The sequence below is a fragment of the Amphibalanus amphitrite genome, unplaced genomic scaffold, assembly GCF_019059575.1.
Source record: "Amphibalanus amphitrite isolate SeventyFive unplaced genomic scaffold, NRLGWU_Aamphi_draft 000429F_arrow, whole genome shotgun sequence".
Classification (NCBI taxonomy): domain Eukaryota; kingdom Metazoa; phylum Arthropoda; class Thecostraca; order Balanomorpha; family Balanidae; genus Amphibalanus; species Amphibalanus amphitrite.
This window is the reverse complement of record NW_024881923.1, coordinates 50035-69419: the sequence shown is the minus strand read 5'-3', so window position 1 is coordinate 69419 and position 19385 is coordinate 50035. Positions and strand designations below refer to the sequence as shown.

Sequence of the window (19385 nt, the reverse complement as noted above, 5' to 3'; positions counted from 1 at the left end):
TTTTGCGAGTTTGCGTGATTTGCGGAATATCGTTCTAGAAAGAAACGACATTACGTTTTTGTTAAATGTTTTTCATATAAACTTTTAATTAACATAAACGTTTTATTAACTTTTATATAAATATTAAAGAAGGTTAATTAATAATAACCTTTTTTCTAGAACGATATTTTGCAAAACACGCAAACTCGCAAAAAACGCACGCAAAAAACGCATAGTGTAGCTAGGCCTTAACTGTCATGTATTATTTTGGTGGTTGGATGACATCTATTCAGCCAGAGAATGGCACCCGGACAATAGCTAACTACTTGCCTACAGTTGGCGGGTTATTTGGCGCAAACCACCGGGGCATGGATGCCGGTGGGTGACATAGGTATTGTACATTTATACAACGACGACGTCAGCGACGGCACTAACCGTTTGTACCAGCCGTACAAAAAGAGTAACCAAGAAGACACAAGGATAGCCAGAAAAGACATTCAACCTTTGCCGAAATGTTGACATAAGAATGAGGTGTAATTATGCGCGGGCAGTGGGGAGGGTCGCTGGACGATGCTGGTTTGGGGTGACGAGACAGCCACGGACGGCGACTAAGATTGGTAAAAGCAAAAGCATTTGTAGCAATTTCAAAAGTTGTTCGTCGAGAAATACACGCATATAAGAGTTATAGATTGAAAAACAATGCATATTCGCACCAGGTTTAGCCGACTGATGGTAGTTACTGGCTATAGAAGTTCTAGTAATTTTGGCATAAGCTACGTGTGAACTCACACAACCTACTTCTCTGTCAAAAAACTGGCGACTGACTTCATGATCTGATCATCATCATCATAACGTTTCCCAGGTGACTGTCTGACTAAATGTCTGACCAGGGAAGACTGTCTGAGCTTCAGTCACGTTCCGACGGACCAGAGCTGCACCCTCTACCCGGTCCGCGGCAATGTCGACTCTCCGAGACCGGAGCGAATCCGCTACCGTGCGGCACTCGGTAAGATTCGGTATATGATGGTCATTTAAAACTAAATAAAAACATCAAAGAAATTACGTTACTGGTAGAAATAAACCGACCACAGGTGATTTAATGACAAATCTCAGGCTTATAAAGTGCTATTGACTGAGGCATAAATATCTGCATGTATAATGTGTTTGGTTACAAGTTAGCTTTTTTATCTATATCTATAAAATTAAAAATTTAAAGAGACCAAATTTAACCCTATTCCTGGCGGGCTCCGCCGGGACAAGAAACTGGCGGGGGGGGCCGATTCGGCCCCCCCCTGAGATCTCGAGAACGAAGCAAGATAGCGACAAGCGGCAAACGGCATCGGATACGCATGGTCAAGATCTACAATTTTTACAAAGGTCATTTTCAGGTCAGGTCAAAGATGACGTCACAGGGGTCGAAAAAGTCAAAATGGCGGCGCTAGATATGGAGAGAGTTTTTCTCGAATAACTTTCGAATTAGTCAAGATAGGAACAAACCAAGGGCATCATCGTGATCCTCTCGTCAATCCGCATCGAATGATATATATGTTGACCTCGAAAGGTCAAGGTCAAAGGTTGACCTCAGGTCACGTGACCTCGAGGTCATCATGTATATAATTCGATGCGTCTTGACGAGCTGAACACAATGAGACCATCCACGCGTCTGTATCTTGTTCCTGTACGGAGTTATTGGCCAAAAACCTTTGGTGACCTTTGATGACGTCACATGACCTCACAGCTGCCCAACAGCAAAACAGGCCTCAAGGTAGTGAAGGTTGATCGTATATGAAGTCATGTATGGTATATGGGGCCATTCCGACCCGTTTTAGTGGTAAAAACAGGGAGTTGATTTTTCCCCCATTGACTTATAATGGGGAGGTCGCGAAACTGACCTGACCTTAGGTCACCGATATCAAAATTCCGAGATATACAAATTGCACATACTGGTACCCTAACTAAAGCCTGAAGAGAAGAAATTGATCGGTCAAAAACTCTAGCTCTGGCGTGATTGCAAACTTTTCTGAGGTAGGGTCACCAAACCGCCTCTGGTGACCTGACCTGAGGTCAGATCAACTCAAAATTTTCAGACATGTTGCGTAGAAGCCTTTTAGGAAAAGTCAGAAAATTTGAGCTTCCTAGCTCAACGCGTTTGGGAGAAATAACCAAAAAACCTCAGGGGGGGCTCCTGAGGCCCCCCCGCCAGGAATAGGGTTAAGCCCATAATACTCTTTTTCATCCTCCAGTCTGCGAATAACTGGCTTTTGGCATCGACCCTTGTATGCCAGAAGTATAATGTGTATTGTGTAAACCTTGTAATGGAGTCGATTGGAAGTGAATTGCTAATGCATGGAGGTTTCCAGCAGGCGATAATGTGTTAATGCCCGCGTGTTTGTACGTGCGTGCATGTTCGTCTGATTCCGCATGTTTGAAAGTTTATCGGGTGCGATGATGACAAATAATGAAGCAGCCCGCTGTTGATTCAATCAAACATCTGTTTACGGGGTACTAAAGGCCTATGTATGATGAAACCAAATCGCTGATTCCCGGCAGGCAAAATGACAGCAAAGGCTCTCAGCCCCATTCATTATCTGCTAGTCGCCTTTCGAAGTTACCTGATGGCTAATAGTCTGTGATTTGAACTTTTGTCTGAAGTCGTAGTTTGTCTTACTGAACAGCAAAGACCATTTTTTTCGGTTCATAAAAATTGCGATGGCAACGCAGGGGGTTGAATGTAGATGGTATATTGTAGAGCATGTTCACCTGTATGCATACCATTGAGAAGTATGTCCATTTATGTCTCATGTAAAGCGAAATAATTCGTTCAAATCATGCCCTGGCAAACGCAAAATAGCAACAGTGAGGATATCTGATTCAGAAATGTCAATAAGGGTGATAATATCATGCTGCGCATATGCAGAAATGCCTTTATGACGCCTGACGGTAGAGTGGTAGGTGATGCATTGGTTACGCGGCTGTACAGTGTACTTTTCGGTTATTGATGGCAATGCACTAACTGCTGGCAGTGCCACTATCGGTGACTAATGTACTTGCAGTAATGTAATGTAATGCAGCGCTTTGCAGCTGTGTGGCTATAATAAAGGTCAACTTGTGTGCAGATGCAGAATACCGTCAGGCTCGGGGACGAGGCCTTCTGTACTAGCTTGTTCTTCAAATACGTCCACTACTACATGCGTGTAGTTATCTATCTATAGGCCTATATCGAGCCGCGCGCATCAATAATTTACTTGTTTTTTTTTTCTTCAAGGCACTTTTTCTCTATTTCTATGCATTGCCTTCTGCCACAAATGCATAGTTTACTCTCTAAAGGAATAAATATGTGATCCAAATGGATCGGGATTTATTTTGACTGCTCAAGCGCAGAGAAGGAATACGGACAGTGGACACGTCTTCCATTGCCTGGCGATCCTCCCGTCAAATCAATTGGGCTGCTGCATGACACGCATTCCTAGAATACTAATTTAGACACAAGTCAAAGTTCAGCATGCCTCACATCGTGGTAGATTCTGGTATTCCATGCCCAGCTGGTGACTCTTCTACACTCATAACACTTTTAAGCTTTCCTCACTGGAGCAAAATTTGCATGATTTCTTATCTTCCGCAAAATAATTGTGTGCCCTTGGTAACAACGAGAAGCGCCGATCTTTAACCGCAGTAGTCATGAGACGCATATAACCATTACTGCTAGTTACACATACACGTTTGATTGCAGCCTATTTGGGCGACTGGTGCTCGTCGGACGAGGACTGCCTGCTGCTGACCTCCGGTGCCGGGGTGTGTCGAGAGAACACCTGTAGCTGCCCCGAGGGACAGGTCCCGCACAACCGAACTACGTGCGGTAAGAGCGCACACCGTCGGCGCTGAAAACGTATCGCGAGTGCTGTCCTGCTGAATGTGCCCCAAATGTGCACTGTTAACTGAAAAGGCAACACGAAACTCCCGTCGACCGTGTAGTCATAATCAGTGCTTTTAACGAAACATTCAAATTATGACATGTAATTTATGAAAGCTGACAGGTGCTGCCGTAATCATGAGCTCTGGGCGGTGGCTGGCTCATTTTATCACCAGTGTTATATGGAAGCTATTCTGGAAACATAATTTCCATTGCAATGTCCATTACAAGGTCCACTTGCAATGTAATGTCGATTATGCCTGTTGTGGTGTTCTGGAGCTCATGGCTTAGGTCTGCTGAGACATCAATTTCAACAAAAATAACATTTGACCATGCACTATCTCAAATGTCACCAAAAGGGAAAACGCTAAATTATTTTATTTGAAAAAAATATATAAAACTTTCTTTATACTACAAATCGTTGCATTATAGGAGTTTGGTATGCATTTATCGACATGTTTTCGTAAGCAACGTTCTCGTAATCCTAAAGTTGATCACATTGAATCCCGTCCATTCGATACGACCGACTTTTGGGTAGAGGTCCATTCACTGAGACTTAGTCGCCTTGTTGCGGGCTTGTTCGTAAGGCCTCGTTCTTTATTTCCACAAAAATTCGCCGCCCCTTTACTTATCACTCTTTTTGTAAAAAAAGAGAACCATGACGTCGGGTTCACCAATGGCCCGATGAACATGCTGGTCATTGACCGTCTTTTTTTTTACTGCTTTGCTTCAGGAGACCCGATCACAACCAGTACCGTTCCACCATCCTCGACCACAGGACAGGCAGCAACAACAACAGCTGTTGCTGTCTCCACCGCTGGGCCTACAGCGTCTTCAACAGCTGCGCCTTCGACTGCATCAACCACGGCTACAGCAACTTCGACCATTGCTGATCCAGCGACCTCGACTACTACTGCTCCAACGACTTCGCCCACTGCCCGTGAGTGCCGTCATGTAGTTTCATGTGGCTCATCCATACGAAGCGCGATGGGATTTAAAGGGGGTATTGTAGGTTGATCTTGTCTATTCGCAAAAAAATGAATCGTTTTTATTGTTTTATTTCGTTTCAGAATCCACAGCAACTACTCAATCAACAACAACGGAAACAACCACAACAACAGCACCATCAACAGCAGCACCAACGACGACAGCGCAAACAACGACAACAACAACAACGACAACAACAACAACAACAACAACAACAACAACAACAACAACAACAACAACGACGACGACGACGACGGCAACACCGACAACAACAACAACAACAACAACAACAACAACACCAACGACGACGACGACAACAACAACCACAACAACAACAACTGCAGCGGTCACCGTAGGTGCGTACGGGCGAACGATGCGTGGGGCCATCGGGGAGCTAAATATCGCATGGCGTGACTTAAAAACATGCGCATATAGGTACCCAACCCAAAATTGACGAGGCTGTTCTAGAATACAACGGCAGCGTCATTTGCGATGAAAAATGGCATTTTTATTAGTTTACGCCATGAATGCTGCAACTATGAAACGAGTATATTAAGATAGAACAAATCTAGCATTGAGTAGTAAAAGACAAGTATATATTATGAGACGGACACAACACATTCGGGTGGACGCGTATCGTCGAGAGACTTCTTCAACACCAAGGGCCTTCAGAAATGGAAGCAATACAAGCACACACAAGAATAAAACTTGCACAGCAGTTTAACATTAACCATTCTCTTCTCCAGCACAAACTTCGTCACCCCTATCATCTTTCCGGTTCTGTCCTGTGGTGGTTCGAGTCTTACCTCTGTGGGAGAGAGCAGCGAGTGGTGGTCAACGGGAAGACGTCTGGCTGGGCCCGTGTTGGGTCGGGCGTGCCGGAAGGCAGCATATGTGGGCCGATCTGTTTATTTTATTCTGCAACGATTTACCATCTTACCTGAACTCGTCGTGCCTCATGTATGCTGATGACATGAAACTGCTCCGCCCGGTTCGCACGCTTGATGACGCTGTCGCCCTTCAAAACGATGTACATAATTTCTGTACATGGTCAACTACTTGGAAGCTGCAATTGAATCCCACAAAATGTAAACAGATTACATTCAATCTCCGCACTAAACCAGTCCATTTCGACTACTCCATCCATGGGATCACCTTAGATCGTGTATCTGTGATGCGCGATCTGGGTGTGCTCATGGACTCAAAATTAACTTTTGGGCCTCACGTCGACGGCGTCGTCGGGAGTGCGAACCGGGCGCTTGGCGTGTACTTGCGCTCGCTGCAGACCTCTCGTGCTGCGAGGGGGAGACGGTTTCGACCTGAGCCTCTTATTACTGCTTTTAATGCCCACGTTCGCACTGTGATAGAATTCGGTAGCATAGTTTGGGCTGGGGCCTCAAAAACACATATACAGCGTCTGGAACGGATCCAGCATAAGATGCTCATCTGGCTGGCAACTCATTCCACACAGCCCTCTCAGTCTCTCGATTACCATCAGCTGCTGTCTCATTTTGGTGTGAGTTGTATTCGGACAAGGTTGGTGCAGCGCGATCTCACTTTTCTTCATTCGGTGTTCTCTGGTCGCATTAGGTCCACCGATATTGTTGGGATGTTTGGATTGTGTGTTCCATGTAGGCGGACTCGAGGACGGGCGATACTGCACGAACCCACCGCAAGGGTGGAAACGATAAGGGCCGGAATGTTTTGTCGCTTACCGAGACAAGTGAACGGCATGTACGAACATGTGGCATCTGTGGACCTATTCGCCAGTCGAGGAACTTTTATGAAGTCTCTTAGAGCCTTCTTTATCTCTCTGGCATGACTATGCGTACCTATATTTGACAACCCATGAGCACATGTATTTATAGGTTTTAGTATCGGACTGCGTCTGTAAATGGGTGTCATACCTGTGGGCGTTCAAATAAATACATCCATACATCCATACATTAACACACCGTTTAAATATAACATGATAAGAATGCGCATAGCTATAAATAATGACCTCCGATAAAATCTTGAGAAGTCTCTCGAAGAAGTCTCTCGACGAAACGCGTCCACCCGAATGTGTTGTGTCCGTCTTATAATATAAATCTAGCATTATTTGCTCTTATTGTGAAATCGCAGAAGAGTGTCCAACTTGGAGCAGCTATCCGAATATTGAGCATATACTTTGCATTTCTGAACGTTTTAACCCTCGCCGGACCTATTGGTTTTCTACATACGCGCCGGCCGAGGGGGGGGGGGGGCGGGTACGACCCCCCCCCTCGCCGTTTCGCCCCTGGTGGAGCTAGCGCGTCGCGGAAAAAACGAGCGTGTGCGCCGTTACGAGACGCAGAGATTGGTACCCGATTTTAAGGTCCTAGGTCAACCGGTGACCTCTGAGGTCAGGTCAAGTGCCCCAAGGTACGGTTCAGTTTTTGGTGAATAACTTCGCAAAAAACGGCCGCACAGCGCCGATTTTGGCAGCATCGTATTCGTCTCGCTCAGGCGCGTCGAATGATATACTTTTTGTCCGGGTCAGGTCAACTTGGGGTGTTGACCTCAGGTCAAGGTCAGGTCAGCACCCCCAGGTCACGAAGTTGGTCGAAAGGGGTCATGTCGCATATCATTCGATTCGGCAGGTCTTCCTGAGTCCATTGGTGGCTTTCCCGACTCGCTAGCTCAATTTGATCAAGAGTTATTGACGAAAAACTAATATGACCTTGATGACGTCATAAACATTGGCGTAGGAACAGGGGGGGGGGGCCAGGTGGGCAAGTGCCCACCCACTTTTCGAGGTGGGGGGGCCAACCATGTGTTTTGGCCCACCCACTTTTTACTCGAGGCCCCTCGTCTCGATTTGAGAGGACGTCGCACGGACTCCAAGGGGCCGTGATGGATCCAAGGAGGCCCTCTGTTCATACTTGTCAGTCGAAGCCCCTGAGACTGATGGCCTGAGAGGCCCTAGTGGATCTGAGGAGGCCCCAATATCCACACTGGTCTGGGGAGGCCCCTGGTACTGGCGGTCTGGGAGGCCCCTCTATCCACACTAGTGAGAGGTCTGAGACTGGTGGTCTGGGAGGCCCCTCCATCCACACTAACTAGTCAGAATAGGCCCCTGACACTGGCGGTCTAGCCGAGGCCCCCTACCCTCAGTAGTCAGAGGAGGCCCCTCTATCCTCAATAGTCAGAAGGGGCCCCTGAGACTGATGGTCTGGGAGGCCTATCCATCTACACTGTAGTCAGAGGAGGCCCCTGAGACTGATGACCTGAGAGGCCCTTATAATCACATCAGGCAGAAGAGGCCCATGAGACTGATGGACTGAGAGGCCCTTCTATTCACACTGGCCACAGGAGACCCCCAAAACTTTCGGTCTGGGAGGTCCCTCAATCCGGCACCAGTCAGAAGAGTCCCCTGAGACTGATGGCCTGGGAAGCCCTTATATTCACACTAGGCAGAGGAGGCCCCTGAGACTGATGGTATGAGAGGCCCTCATATTCACACCAGTCAGAGGAGGCCCCCGAGGCTGATGGCTGTGAGGCCCTTCTGTTCATATGTATAACTGGCCGCTGGAGGCCCCTGAAACCGGTGGTCTGGGAGGACCCTCTATCCACACTAGTCAGAAGAGGCCCCTGAGACCGATGGTCTGAGAGGCTCTTATATTCATACTGGCCACAAGAGGCCCCTGAGACTGATAGTCAGAGAGGTCCACTCCTAATGAATCTGAGGGGGCCCTCTATCCACATTTACACTTTTCTAGGGAGGCCCCCGAGACTGATGGTCTGAGAGGCCCTTGTATTTATACTGTCCACAGGAGCCCCCTTAGATTAACCCTCGCGGGCCCGGGGGGGGGGCGTTTTTCGCCCCCCCTGGCGAATATTTGCGATAACTCCCGAACGCTTAGGGATAGGAAGGCGAAACTTTCAGTACCTTTTCTCCCATCAATTTGACATCTTTTGAAGTAAAAAATTTGGACCTAGCCCCCTTGATGACGTCACAAGGTCCATTTTTCTAGACCCCTGCACGGCAAACTTCGGCGTCACAGACGCAAACTTCAAATAGCTGCTAAAAATAGAGTTTTAGAGATAAAGACAACTTACGAGCACGGCTGTGTGGCGTTTGACCTAGAGAAAAACAGAAAAATAGTTTTGGTGACCTGAGGTCAGAGGTCAGGTCAACGACCCCGAAATGTGGTTTTAGTTTTTCGCAAATAACTTCGACAAAAATGGTCCTAGAGCTACGGCAGTGGTACCATCGCATTCGCCTTGTCAAGCCGCGTCGAATGATATATATTTTGTTCGGAAAAGGTCAAGTTTCATGTTGACCTCATGTGACCTCGAATGACCTCTGGTTGACCTTGACACATGAAAGGTCGTTTATGATGGATTTGTACCCGCTGATCACGAATCTGGCATCTATTTTCCTCTAAGCCTTCATTTAGAGCTTCCGGATGGCAAAATTGTCTTATTTATTATTACTAACTTGAATCAGTGAAATAGCCTCTAGCAGGGATACTCTTCTGTGACCTTGACCTTTGAGCAGCCTTGTATCGTAAGATGAACCACAAATAGGGAACTGATAAGCCTCAAAACATTTCAAAACATCTTGGAAGTTAGCACGCAAGATGTGCGAAAAAGTGCCAAGTTTGAGGTCAATTTTGAGCGTGACCTTGACCTTGACCTTTGATTTGGAGCACATTTTCAGAATCCTCAGATGCTCTTCTTTCGTTTGACACCCAATTTTGTCGGTTTGATGCAGCCTGCCGTCCTCTAGAAGGCTTACTTTGAGATCACTACACATGTGCCGGTTTTGGCCTTTGACCTTGACCTCTGACCTTGAAAATTGACCTGAGGTCAAAATTTTAGGTGCATTAGAATCGTCTCGTAAGGACCTTTCGTTTGGTATCGCTTTTGTTTCCGTAGCTCCCTTATCTACGGAGTTAGACAGGGGGGGGGCGAAAAACGCCCCCCCCCCCGGGCTGCGGTGGTTGGGATTACCCCCCGGGCCCGGCCGGGTTAATGGTCTGAGAGGCTCTTCTATTTATACTAACCAGAGGAGGTCCCTAGGATTGATGGTCTAACAGGCCCTTCTATTTATACTAGCCAGAGGAGGCCCATGAGACTGATGGTCTGAGAGGCCCTTCAATTCAAACTAGGCAGATGAGGCCCCTGAGAATGATAGTCCGAAGAGCCATGCGGCGGCAACTGGCCGTGGCCATATTTCGGCTCGGTAGGGCCCCACAGAGCTCATGAGAGCACCTCAAGGGCTCCTAAGTAGACACGCTTATCCCCATAAGGGTGCCACGCCGGCTTCTGAAGGCTCCTTGTAGGCATCTAAGGGCCCTTTCCGGCCTCTAACGGCTCCACCCGCCTGTGATGGCTCCACACCAGTGTTTATGAGCGCCACACAGCGGCGCCTTTGAGGGTCGTACTAGTGTCTCTTAGGGCCCTATATCGGTGGCTCTGGGGCCCCACACCGGCGCCTCTGTGGGCCACCACACCTGTGCATCTCAAGGCTCTATAGGTACATCTGAAGGACCCACACCGACACCTCTGAGGGCCCCACACCAGTATCTCGGAGCTCTGAAGGCCCCACACCGGTGACTCTGAGGACTCACCGGCTCCTGAGAGCACCATGTTGATGTCTAACGGCTCCACAAGGCCACTGAAGGCACCACACAAGCTCTCACTGAGCTCTAATGTCCATGTACCAGCCTCTGAGGGATTTAAGCCAGCGCATTCATAGCTCCACACCAGCAATTGTAAGGGCTTCACACTGAAGTATCTGAGGGTTCCACACCGGTGTCTCTAAGGGCCACATACCGGCATCTCTGAGGGCCCATACCGGCATCTCTGAGGGCCCCATACCGGCGTCTCCGAGGGTCCACACCTGGCGGGCACCCATCAGCGACTGAAGGCCCCACACTGTCGACTCCGAGAGCCCCATCTGCGTCTGGGGGCACCATGCTGTCTCTAAGAACCACAGCGGCTCCTCCGTACGAAAGATGGGCGTCTGCATGCCAAAGGGGAGCGGTTCTGAGACAGTAAGGCACCTACGTGCAATAGAGGGGCGCCTATGAAGCCCATAGGGGCGCCTCAATGCGAAAGAGGGGCGCCTCTGAGGCCTACAAATATGGGCGTCCACATGCAATAGAGGTCTGCAAATTGTAATTGATCAATGCCATGGGGGTGCATTCATAAGAAACAGGGGCGCCGGCATGGCAAAGAGAGGCGCCTTCAAGTGTCCATAAAAGAGAGACGCCTATGATAAGCGCACATTGTATGCGACAACGGACTGTGCGACTGTGGGACATATAGGGATGTCTCTGATGACTATACATAGGGCGCTTATATGCCAAAGAGGGCGCCTGGCTATGAAGCTAATGGGGGCACCTGGGAAACGAGGAAGACATTTGTGTAAGGGTTTTCAGGGGTCATGCGCCGTTTGCGGCAAATAGATTCTAAAAAAAAATTAGCGGGGGAATAAGTTTTAAAAATGGTGCGGACTTTCCGCACTTCGCTTAAGCGGGGTGCATCTGCCCGATCTCAGAAGCTAGATTTGGAGGTCATACTTGAAAGCAGCCAGCAGGACAAAGCAAAAGTTGGAGGCCCCTGAAAATAGGAGGCCCCCTGGAAAAGGAGGCCCCTTGACAGGGTGGCCCACCCACTTTTCATGACGTTCCTACGCCCGTGGTCATAAATGACGTCACGCAAGGTCAACATTGCAAAAGTGACGCATCTAACCTTGCAAGGAGTGCATAAAATCACGATTCTGTGTGCTTGAGATAGTTGGAGATCGTTCCCGGCGCCAGAATAGCAGTTTTCATTTTTCCCCATTGCCTTATAATGGTGAGGTCACGAAAATGACCTGACCTCATATGACCTTTAGGAAAAATCCGAGATATACAAGTTGTGGGACTCATAATGGATACTAGATCCTGCAAGTTTCATTTCCCTGCGACATCTCCTCTGGCAGTGAGGGCGTTGCGAAGTTGCGACATCTGAAGACCGTGCAGAGGTTCACTTATGACGTCATAGGTCAGTGACCTGACCTGACCCAAAAATGCGGTTGGTGTCAAAAGATGCGGCTTGGATCAAAGGTCAGGTATGCCAAGTTTCAGCTCTCTATCGCCAGCGTGTTCGGAGCTATCGCGAAAAAACCCTATGGGGGGGGGGGGCGGCACCCGCGGGTTCCGGACAAAATATCGAAAAGCAAAATATCGAATAGCAAAATATCGAAGACAAATTATCGAAGTGGCAGAATATCGAAAGCAAAATATCGAATGCGCAAAATATCGAAATCGCAAAATATCGAACCGCAAAATATCGACATCGCAAAATATCGACATCGCAAAATATCGAATTGCATAATATCGAATTGCAAAATATCGAACTCGCAAAATATCGAATAGCATAATATCGAAAGCAAAATATCGAAACGCAAAATATCGAAAGACAAAATATTGAAAGACAAAATATCGAAAGACAAAACATCGAAAGACAAAATATCGAAAGACAAAATATCGAAAAGGCAAAATATCGAACGCAGAATATCGAAATGACAAAATATCGAACGCAAAATATCGAACAGACAAAATATCGAAAGACAAAATATCGAAATGGCAAAATATGGAACGCAGAATATCGACAAGACAAAATATCGAACGCAGAATATCGAAAAGACAAAATATCGAACGCAAAATATCGAAATGACAAAATAACGAACGCAAAGCGTCGAAAAGGTAAAATATCGACTTGAAATGGCCCTCTGCGGACTCCTTAGAGCTCTGTCGAACTCTGTCGAAATTAGGTTTCGCTCGACAGATCTTCCAGGGCTATCAAACATGGGCTGATCCAACCCAGAGTTTTGGGAGGGGCAAACCATCACAATTTATTGCTTCTTTTCATGCACTGCCATAGACGTAATGTTAAAAATGATGTCCTTTGTGGAGGGCAATTGCCCTATTTGCCCTCCCCTGGATCCGCCACTGCTATCAAACACCGTTTGAGTTTTGAAAATCGGTCCAGTAGCTTCGGAGATAGGAGGGGGGGGGCTCTCTAAGACCCCACACATACTTTTGGGGCCCAAACGCTTGCTCCTGAAGGACCCACTGAGACTCCTAGTCCTTTCCTCTATTCAGTCCTCCATACTGGCTCTTTTAGGCTAAACATCGGCTCCTGGTGGCCATCCCAGCTTTGGAGGGTCTCCATACAGGCTTTTTTGGGTCCGATGCAGTCTCTGAGAGCCATCAAAAGCCTTTCGAGCCTACGAGTGTACTGCTTTCTGAAACCCTTCAGCAACTTCTGAGGGACCGACCCTGGTCGGAGGGCTCATTCGGTCTGGGGAGTCATGTAGGTCTCTGGAGGAGCCTCTAAGGGGTCGGTTTCCAAGGGGCTTTTAAACACGGTCTTCTAAGAACGGTCTCATAGGGCCCTTAATGGTCCACTGCGGATCCAGAAAAGTGGGTTGAGATGCTGAGGGTGGTGGCTAGACTAAAACAAGATTAGATGATAAAAACTAGCTGCATTTGCTTCGTTATGATATGATATGATGATGAGATAGGTACACTGTAATTTCAAATATTTTGCAGAACTTGTGTGTTTGGGGATAGTTTTCCAAAATCTTCGTTTTTCATAAAGCAATTCAGAGTGTTCCAAGTCTATCATGGACCCGCTGATTGCTCTTTGAGGCCTACAGATAACAGAGGGCCCGATGAGTTCGACAGAGCTCTAAGGAGTCCGCAGAGGGCCATTTCAAGTCGATATTTTACCTTTTCGACACTTTGCGTTCGTTATTTTGTCTTTTTGATATTTTGCGTTCGATATTTTGCCTTTTCGATATTTTGCGTTCCATATTTTGTCTGTTCGATATTTTGCGTTCGATATTTTGCCTTTTCGATATTCTGCGTTCGATATTCTGCCTTTTCGATATTTTGCGTTCGATATTTTGTCTGTTCGATATTTTGCGTTCGATATTTTGTCTTTTCGATATTTTGTCTTTCGATATTTTGTCTTTCCAAACTTTGTCTTTCGATATTTTGTCTTTTGATATTTTGCTTTTCGATATTTTGCGTTTCGATATTTTGCTTTCGATATTATGCTATTCGATATTTTGCGATTTCGATATTTTGCAATTCGATATTTTGCGATTCGATATTTTGCGATTTCGATATTTTGCGATTTCGATATTTTGCAATCCGATATTTTGCGATTTCGATATTTTGCAATTTCGATAATTTGCGACTTCGATATTTTGCTTTCGATAACTTGCGTTCGATATTTTGCGCTTCGATATTTTGCGTTTCGATATTTTGTCATGGAAGCGGCACCCGCCCCCCCCCCCCTCGGCCGGCGAGGGTTAGGTAAATGTTCCCATGAGCAATTTAATGACTTTGGCCGAGTTCAATGCAAATAGAAAATTTAGAATGTAGATGATGTAGGTACTTTGTATGCACGGAGTGTGCTATTTAGGTCAAATATGCACTTATAACCTAAACCTTTTTTTGTCAGCTCCTGACGTGGCATTCGTTCGGAAGCCTCAGAGAGGGAACCCTCTGGGCGACGGGTCGTACCAAATGAGCTGCAAACAAGATTCCTCTGCAAACATGGTTATGGTGGGCCTCAAGGATGACCCGACCTTTGGAACAATGTGGAAGGTGAGCTGCAAAAAGCATGACTTCTTTGTTGTGTTGGAATATGGTTGTGTCGACAAAAATGTTCTAATAAGTGACGTGGGTGCAATTAATTGCATACATTACACCTACTTACAGTACAGCTGTAACGATGGAATCTAAAAGCAGACTAGCCGGCACCCGTATGAGGCAGGACCTGAGTGGAGTCAGCTGTCTCTTACAGTTTACACCACGTTATGGTGTTTTTGGCAGGACCTGAATGGGGTCAACTGTCTCTAACACAACGTTACTTGTTGGCAGGACCTGGATGGGGTCAGCTGTCTTTAAACTTGTTGTTGGCAGGACCTGGATGGGGTCAGCTGTCTTTAACACAACGTTATGGTGTTGTTTGTAAGACCTGTGTTGCGTCAACTGTCTCTAACACCACATTATGGTGTTATTGGCAGGACCTGGATGAAGTCAGCTGTCTCTAACACAACGTTATGGTGTTGTTGGCAGGACTTGGATGGGGTCAGCTGTCTGACACCATATTATGGTGTTATTGGCAGGACTGGATGAAGTTAGGTGTCTATAACACAACGTTATGGTGTTGTTGACAGGACCTGGATGACACAAACTGTGCCGAGTACCGTCACTATCCCGACCTTGTGATCGGAGCGCCGGGTTCTCGGATGGGGTTCTCATCGGGCACGGTAGGTAACACGGGCGGGGTCACGGCAGATCAACGGTCAACGGTCAGCCTTACAACGTTATATAATATTACCGCTCAGCCAAACCTGAGTTAAACACTGGAGGCTAGGCCAGCCGTAATGCATATTGCACACTGCTTAGTGCATAAGTTTGAGTATAAGAGCATTTACAACTTTGGACTTACTCCCAGTACTGTTTCAACACTGTGGTGTCAAGATAAGTAAAAAATGACAATCTCTGTCGAAAGGCGGTGGCGAAGAGAGCTTTAACGATCTCTCCATGCATGAAGAGAGCTTTAGCTTTAAGGATGTCAGTGGCCAAAACGTGTATTTTTTCATTCCCCTTGCAAACTTAACCGAATATAAACTACTTTTCCTTCATAAACGAAAACAGCCGGAGATAGGTACTATATCATTTTCCAGCCCTGTGCTTCCACGACAAGACAAGGGCTGAAAGATGTGAACTGTGAGACACTGTGATTACCCCCCCCCCCCCGCCTCACAGGACCTCTACCGCTGTCCTACCGGCTCGGTCCTGGTCACCCTCATTGACGACGACTGGAAGTTCAACACCCCTACCAGCATGCAGTGCGCGCCCGTGCAGGGTCCCTACACGGTGGACACATCCGACTGCGTCATACGACCCATCGACGACCCAGCGGCCATGCAGTCTTCGACCAGCGACACGAGCGAGTGAGTAACCGAGAGCAGAGGTGTTATTTTACGCCAACTACGTGGGTAGTGTGCTGGGGACGTGTTAGCTTACGCGAATACTACGGGTAGTCTAGAGGAAACGTGTTATTTTACGCCAATACAATGGGTACCTAGTCTGCAGAGGACGTGTTACTGCACGGCGCACACTTTCTATGTGAGTAACTATACATACACACTGTGGATATTTCTTCTTGTGTATTGGCTGCAGACTAATCGTCAAGTGCTTCATCTAGGTATAGCCAACTCTGTTTCGAGTTTTGCGCCGCACAAACTGCAGCAATAGCATGCTCCCGTTCCGTTCAACACCCTTCCCTATCACTGACGTTTTTCCGCTCTATTTCCAGCTGGCCATTCCAGTGTCCGCAACTACCCTCCGCGGTGGGAATAGTCACCCTCAAGTACAGCCTCTCCTCCTCCGACTACCACTGGAAGGGCATGGAGTGCTGCAGGATCAAACCAACAACTCCCTAACGAAGAGGCAGGGATTTTGGTGACGTCATAAGCCCAACTCGACCTGGCGGATGGTGTTATCGCTCTGCAGTGCCCTGTATGTTACGCATCGGTCGGATATTTGGTTGCGGTGACTCAAAGGAATCTCATATAGCCATGTTCAATATTTATTTTGCACCTTTAAACAATGTTGCGGTTTGAGCACGCCTGGCGCCCCACGGTGTCGTTAGTATTTGGATTTCCGCATAGTGCTTAGCCAACCGACGCTATTACCGTTGTGCATGTTATTTGATGCGTTGTTTCTTGCACTGTTTGTTAAAATAAAGGATTCAGCAAATAACTGATAAATATAAATAGGTATATAAAACGTTGGAGGCGAATGCGAACGTCCAACGCATTCATGGTTATAACTTGATCGCGAATAAAATAAACGTTCTGAAATGTATATCAAATTCAAAATTGTCTGGAACTATAGGCTAAATGGCGTTTCAGGAATCGGAAAAATAAATCCCGCGTCGCTGATTATTTGGCACAGCCTATGGGGCAACCTTTTTACATATGACCTGAAAATTTCAGGTCCGGGTGACCTTGGGTCAGGTCACCAGGTCAGAAAAACCGGTACAAGGTCATAGTCAAATTTCAATTTTCTTTATGCACCTGTCCAACTCACAGTTTTGGACCGATTTCCTTCAAACTTTCAGGATGTGCTAAGTTCACCCAGTTGTATAATATGTATTCCGGTTTTTTGGATGTCACTGACCTGAGGTCAGTTAGAGGTCATTACGTCATAATGTTAAGCCTATGGGAAAATACTAAGTTCGGAAAATACTGGAGATATCCGCTTCGTTCTATCACTTTTGTGCTTTCAAACCACAGTACTTAACAGCAGGTCACTTGGTGCTTCTTTGTTTGGTGTACTTATCCATGGGTCAGGTCAAATGAGGTCAACTGAGGTCAAATGACGTTTTTGCCAATAACTTGGCACATAATGACGCTAGAGCTTCAAACATGGTATCATTGTGTTCCTAGTGATCAGCTGAATCGAATGATATGCGATATGATGCAATTTGGTTAACTTGAACTTAATTACTTAATTAAAGTTTACTTAAAATTTAAGAAAAATTTTTAAGTACACTTAAGCAAGCTAAAAAGTATATCATTCGACGCGCCTTGACGTGCTGAGTTCACTGGTGCTTTTCGTTTTGCTTTATCTCAATTAGATCAAAAGTTATAAGCGAAAAACTTTTGACCTGTTTTTAGCGAAATTTTTACATTTATACCCCTCAAAACCCCCCTAAATATCAACCTAGAGCAACCAAATTTGCACAGGGGCGAGAACTCCAGGCGGCCCACCTACCTACCAAATTTGGTGTTTCTAGGTGCCATAGGAGCCAATCGCGAGGGGGGTCGCATCGACCCCCCCCCCCCCTGCCAGGCCGTGTTATGAAAAATGCCCTGCCAGGGCGAGGGTTATAAGCGTTCAAAAAGTAGGAGTCAGGACAGGAAACATGTGACGCTGTCGCTGTCCCGACTTATTCAAAAAGGGCTACAGAAGTCCATAGCATGCATTTATATTGACCGTGCTTGCGTGTTTTTTTTTTGTGCTTCTCTGAAATAAATACATCTTTTGTCTTGGCTACTGTCTTTTTGCCCAATAATAATAGCTGCAATCAGTTTTGGCTCATACATTACATAATCATTTTGTAGGTGCCTCCCATTCCAACTGGGATTGTCACATTCACCGGCAGATCCAGAAAGCGGTCTTAGGTCACGCAGTAGCGGCGGAACACCTTCAATTAAGGGGGGGGGCACTGCCGACTTTTGGTCCCAAGTCTTTCCATGCAACGACCATAGGGCTAATGTTAAAATGCCAAAATCAAAGGGGGACACGGTGCCCCGGTGCCCTCCCCGTTCCGCCGCCTATGGTGCTCTTGAACGGGGTTCGTCCAACATACAACCCAAAAGCTGCTCCAAATAAAAGCTCTAATTTCGGTTCCTCATGCAATGCTGTGCAGTTTAACCCACGCAGAGCCAACTTTCCACCTACGAAGGGGGGGGGGCAGTTATCCGCTCCCTGGATAACTGAGGCAGTTATAGCTCCCCGTTATCCGCTCCCCGGCTCCCGTCCAATATATCGAAACCAAGCGTCACGGTACGCTAGTCGCTAACGACTATAAGCAAACAGCGATTAACCCTCGCATGTGTATTGTGTAGGGGGGGGGGGGTCGGATGGACCCCCCATGGTTTTTCGCGAATAACTCGCGTAAAAAGCGGCCGATCGCGACGAAACTTTCAGTACCCTCGCATCGATCAATTTTACACCTACCCTAAAAATTTCATGACCCTGACCCAAATGACCTTTGACCTGTGACCTCTTTTCCGAGACCATGTTTGGCCGGAATCGCGATTTCGCGTATGTCGGCTCGCACTAGCCGCGTGTTTGCAAGCTTTTCGTGGTTTCAAACGTTCAAACATGTGATTTGATGTTACTTCCGTGTGTGTCAAGGTCACCTGAAGGTCAGGTCAGGTCATTGACCTTTGGTGACCTCGGGTGACCTCGGGTCACTTTTTCGAGTTTTACTTGTTTCTAGGCTAGTTTTTGGAGCTGAATTCGAATTTAGCAACCATTTGAACATTTACGAAGTAGTTTTGGTGACTTCGTAACATGTTACGAAGCTGTCAGAGGCGGTTGACACCATAGGTGGAGCACTGGCGGATCCAGGGGGGGGCCACCGGGGCCATGGCCCCCCCCAAAAGCCTGAAAGGGGGGGCCAACATATCTTTTGGCCCCCCCCAAAACGCTTGGAGAAAAATTAATGTGAGAAGGTTGCGTAGTAGATACCTACTAGAATCAGCAGCGTGATTCAATAGCGTAGAGAAAGTCAGGGGCGCGGGAACTACTTTCAGACTGGGGGAGCACACCATAATAGAGATCAACCTAGGGTCCCCCCAAATCTAGTTTTCTCACCGGTTTTAGGCCACTTATTTTTCATCCCTTGGCTTTTTCAACAAAAAAAAGAAACAGTTGCAAAAAAGGACGGTAAT

At 46.9% G+C, this 19385-nt stretch overlaps 1 protein-coding gene across 1 annotated transcript; it reads left to right on the top strand.

The window, feature by feature from the left end:
- Positions 1-347: 347 nt before the first annotated feature.
- On the top strand, positions 348-17967 carry LOC122391279 (integumentary mucin C.1-like). The gene is made up of 9 exons (XM_043385069.1): positions 348-357; positions 842-985; positions 3710-3835; positions 4623-4829; positions 4960-5232; positions 14366-14511; positions 15087-15179; positions 15682-15869; positions 16235-17967. The coding sequence occupies exons 1-9, from the start codon at positions 348-350 to the stop codon at positions 16359-16361; spliced, it is 1314 nt and encodes a 437-aa protein (XP_043241004.1). The 3' UTR covers positions 16362-17967.
- Positions 17968-19385: the final 1418 nt, after the last annotated feature.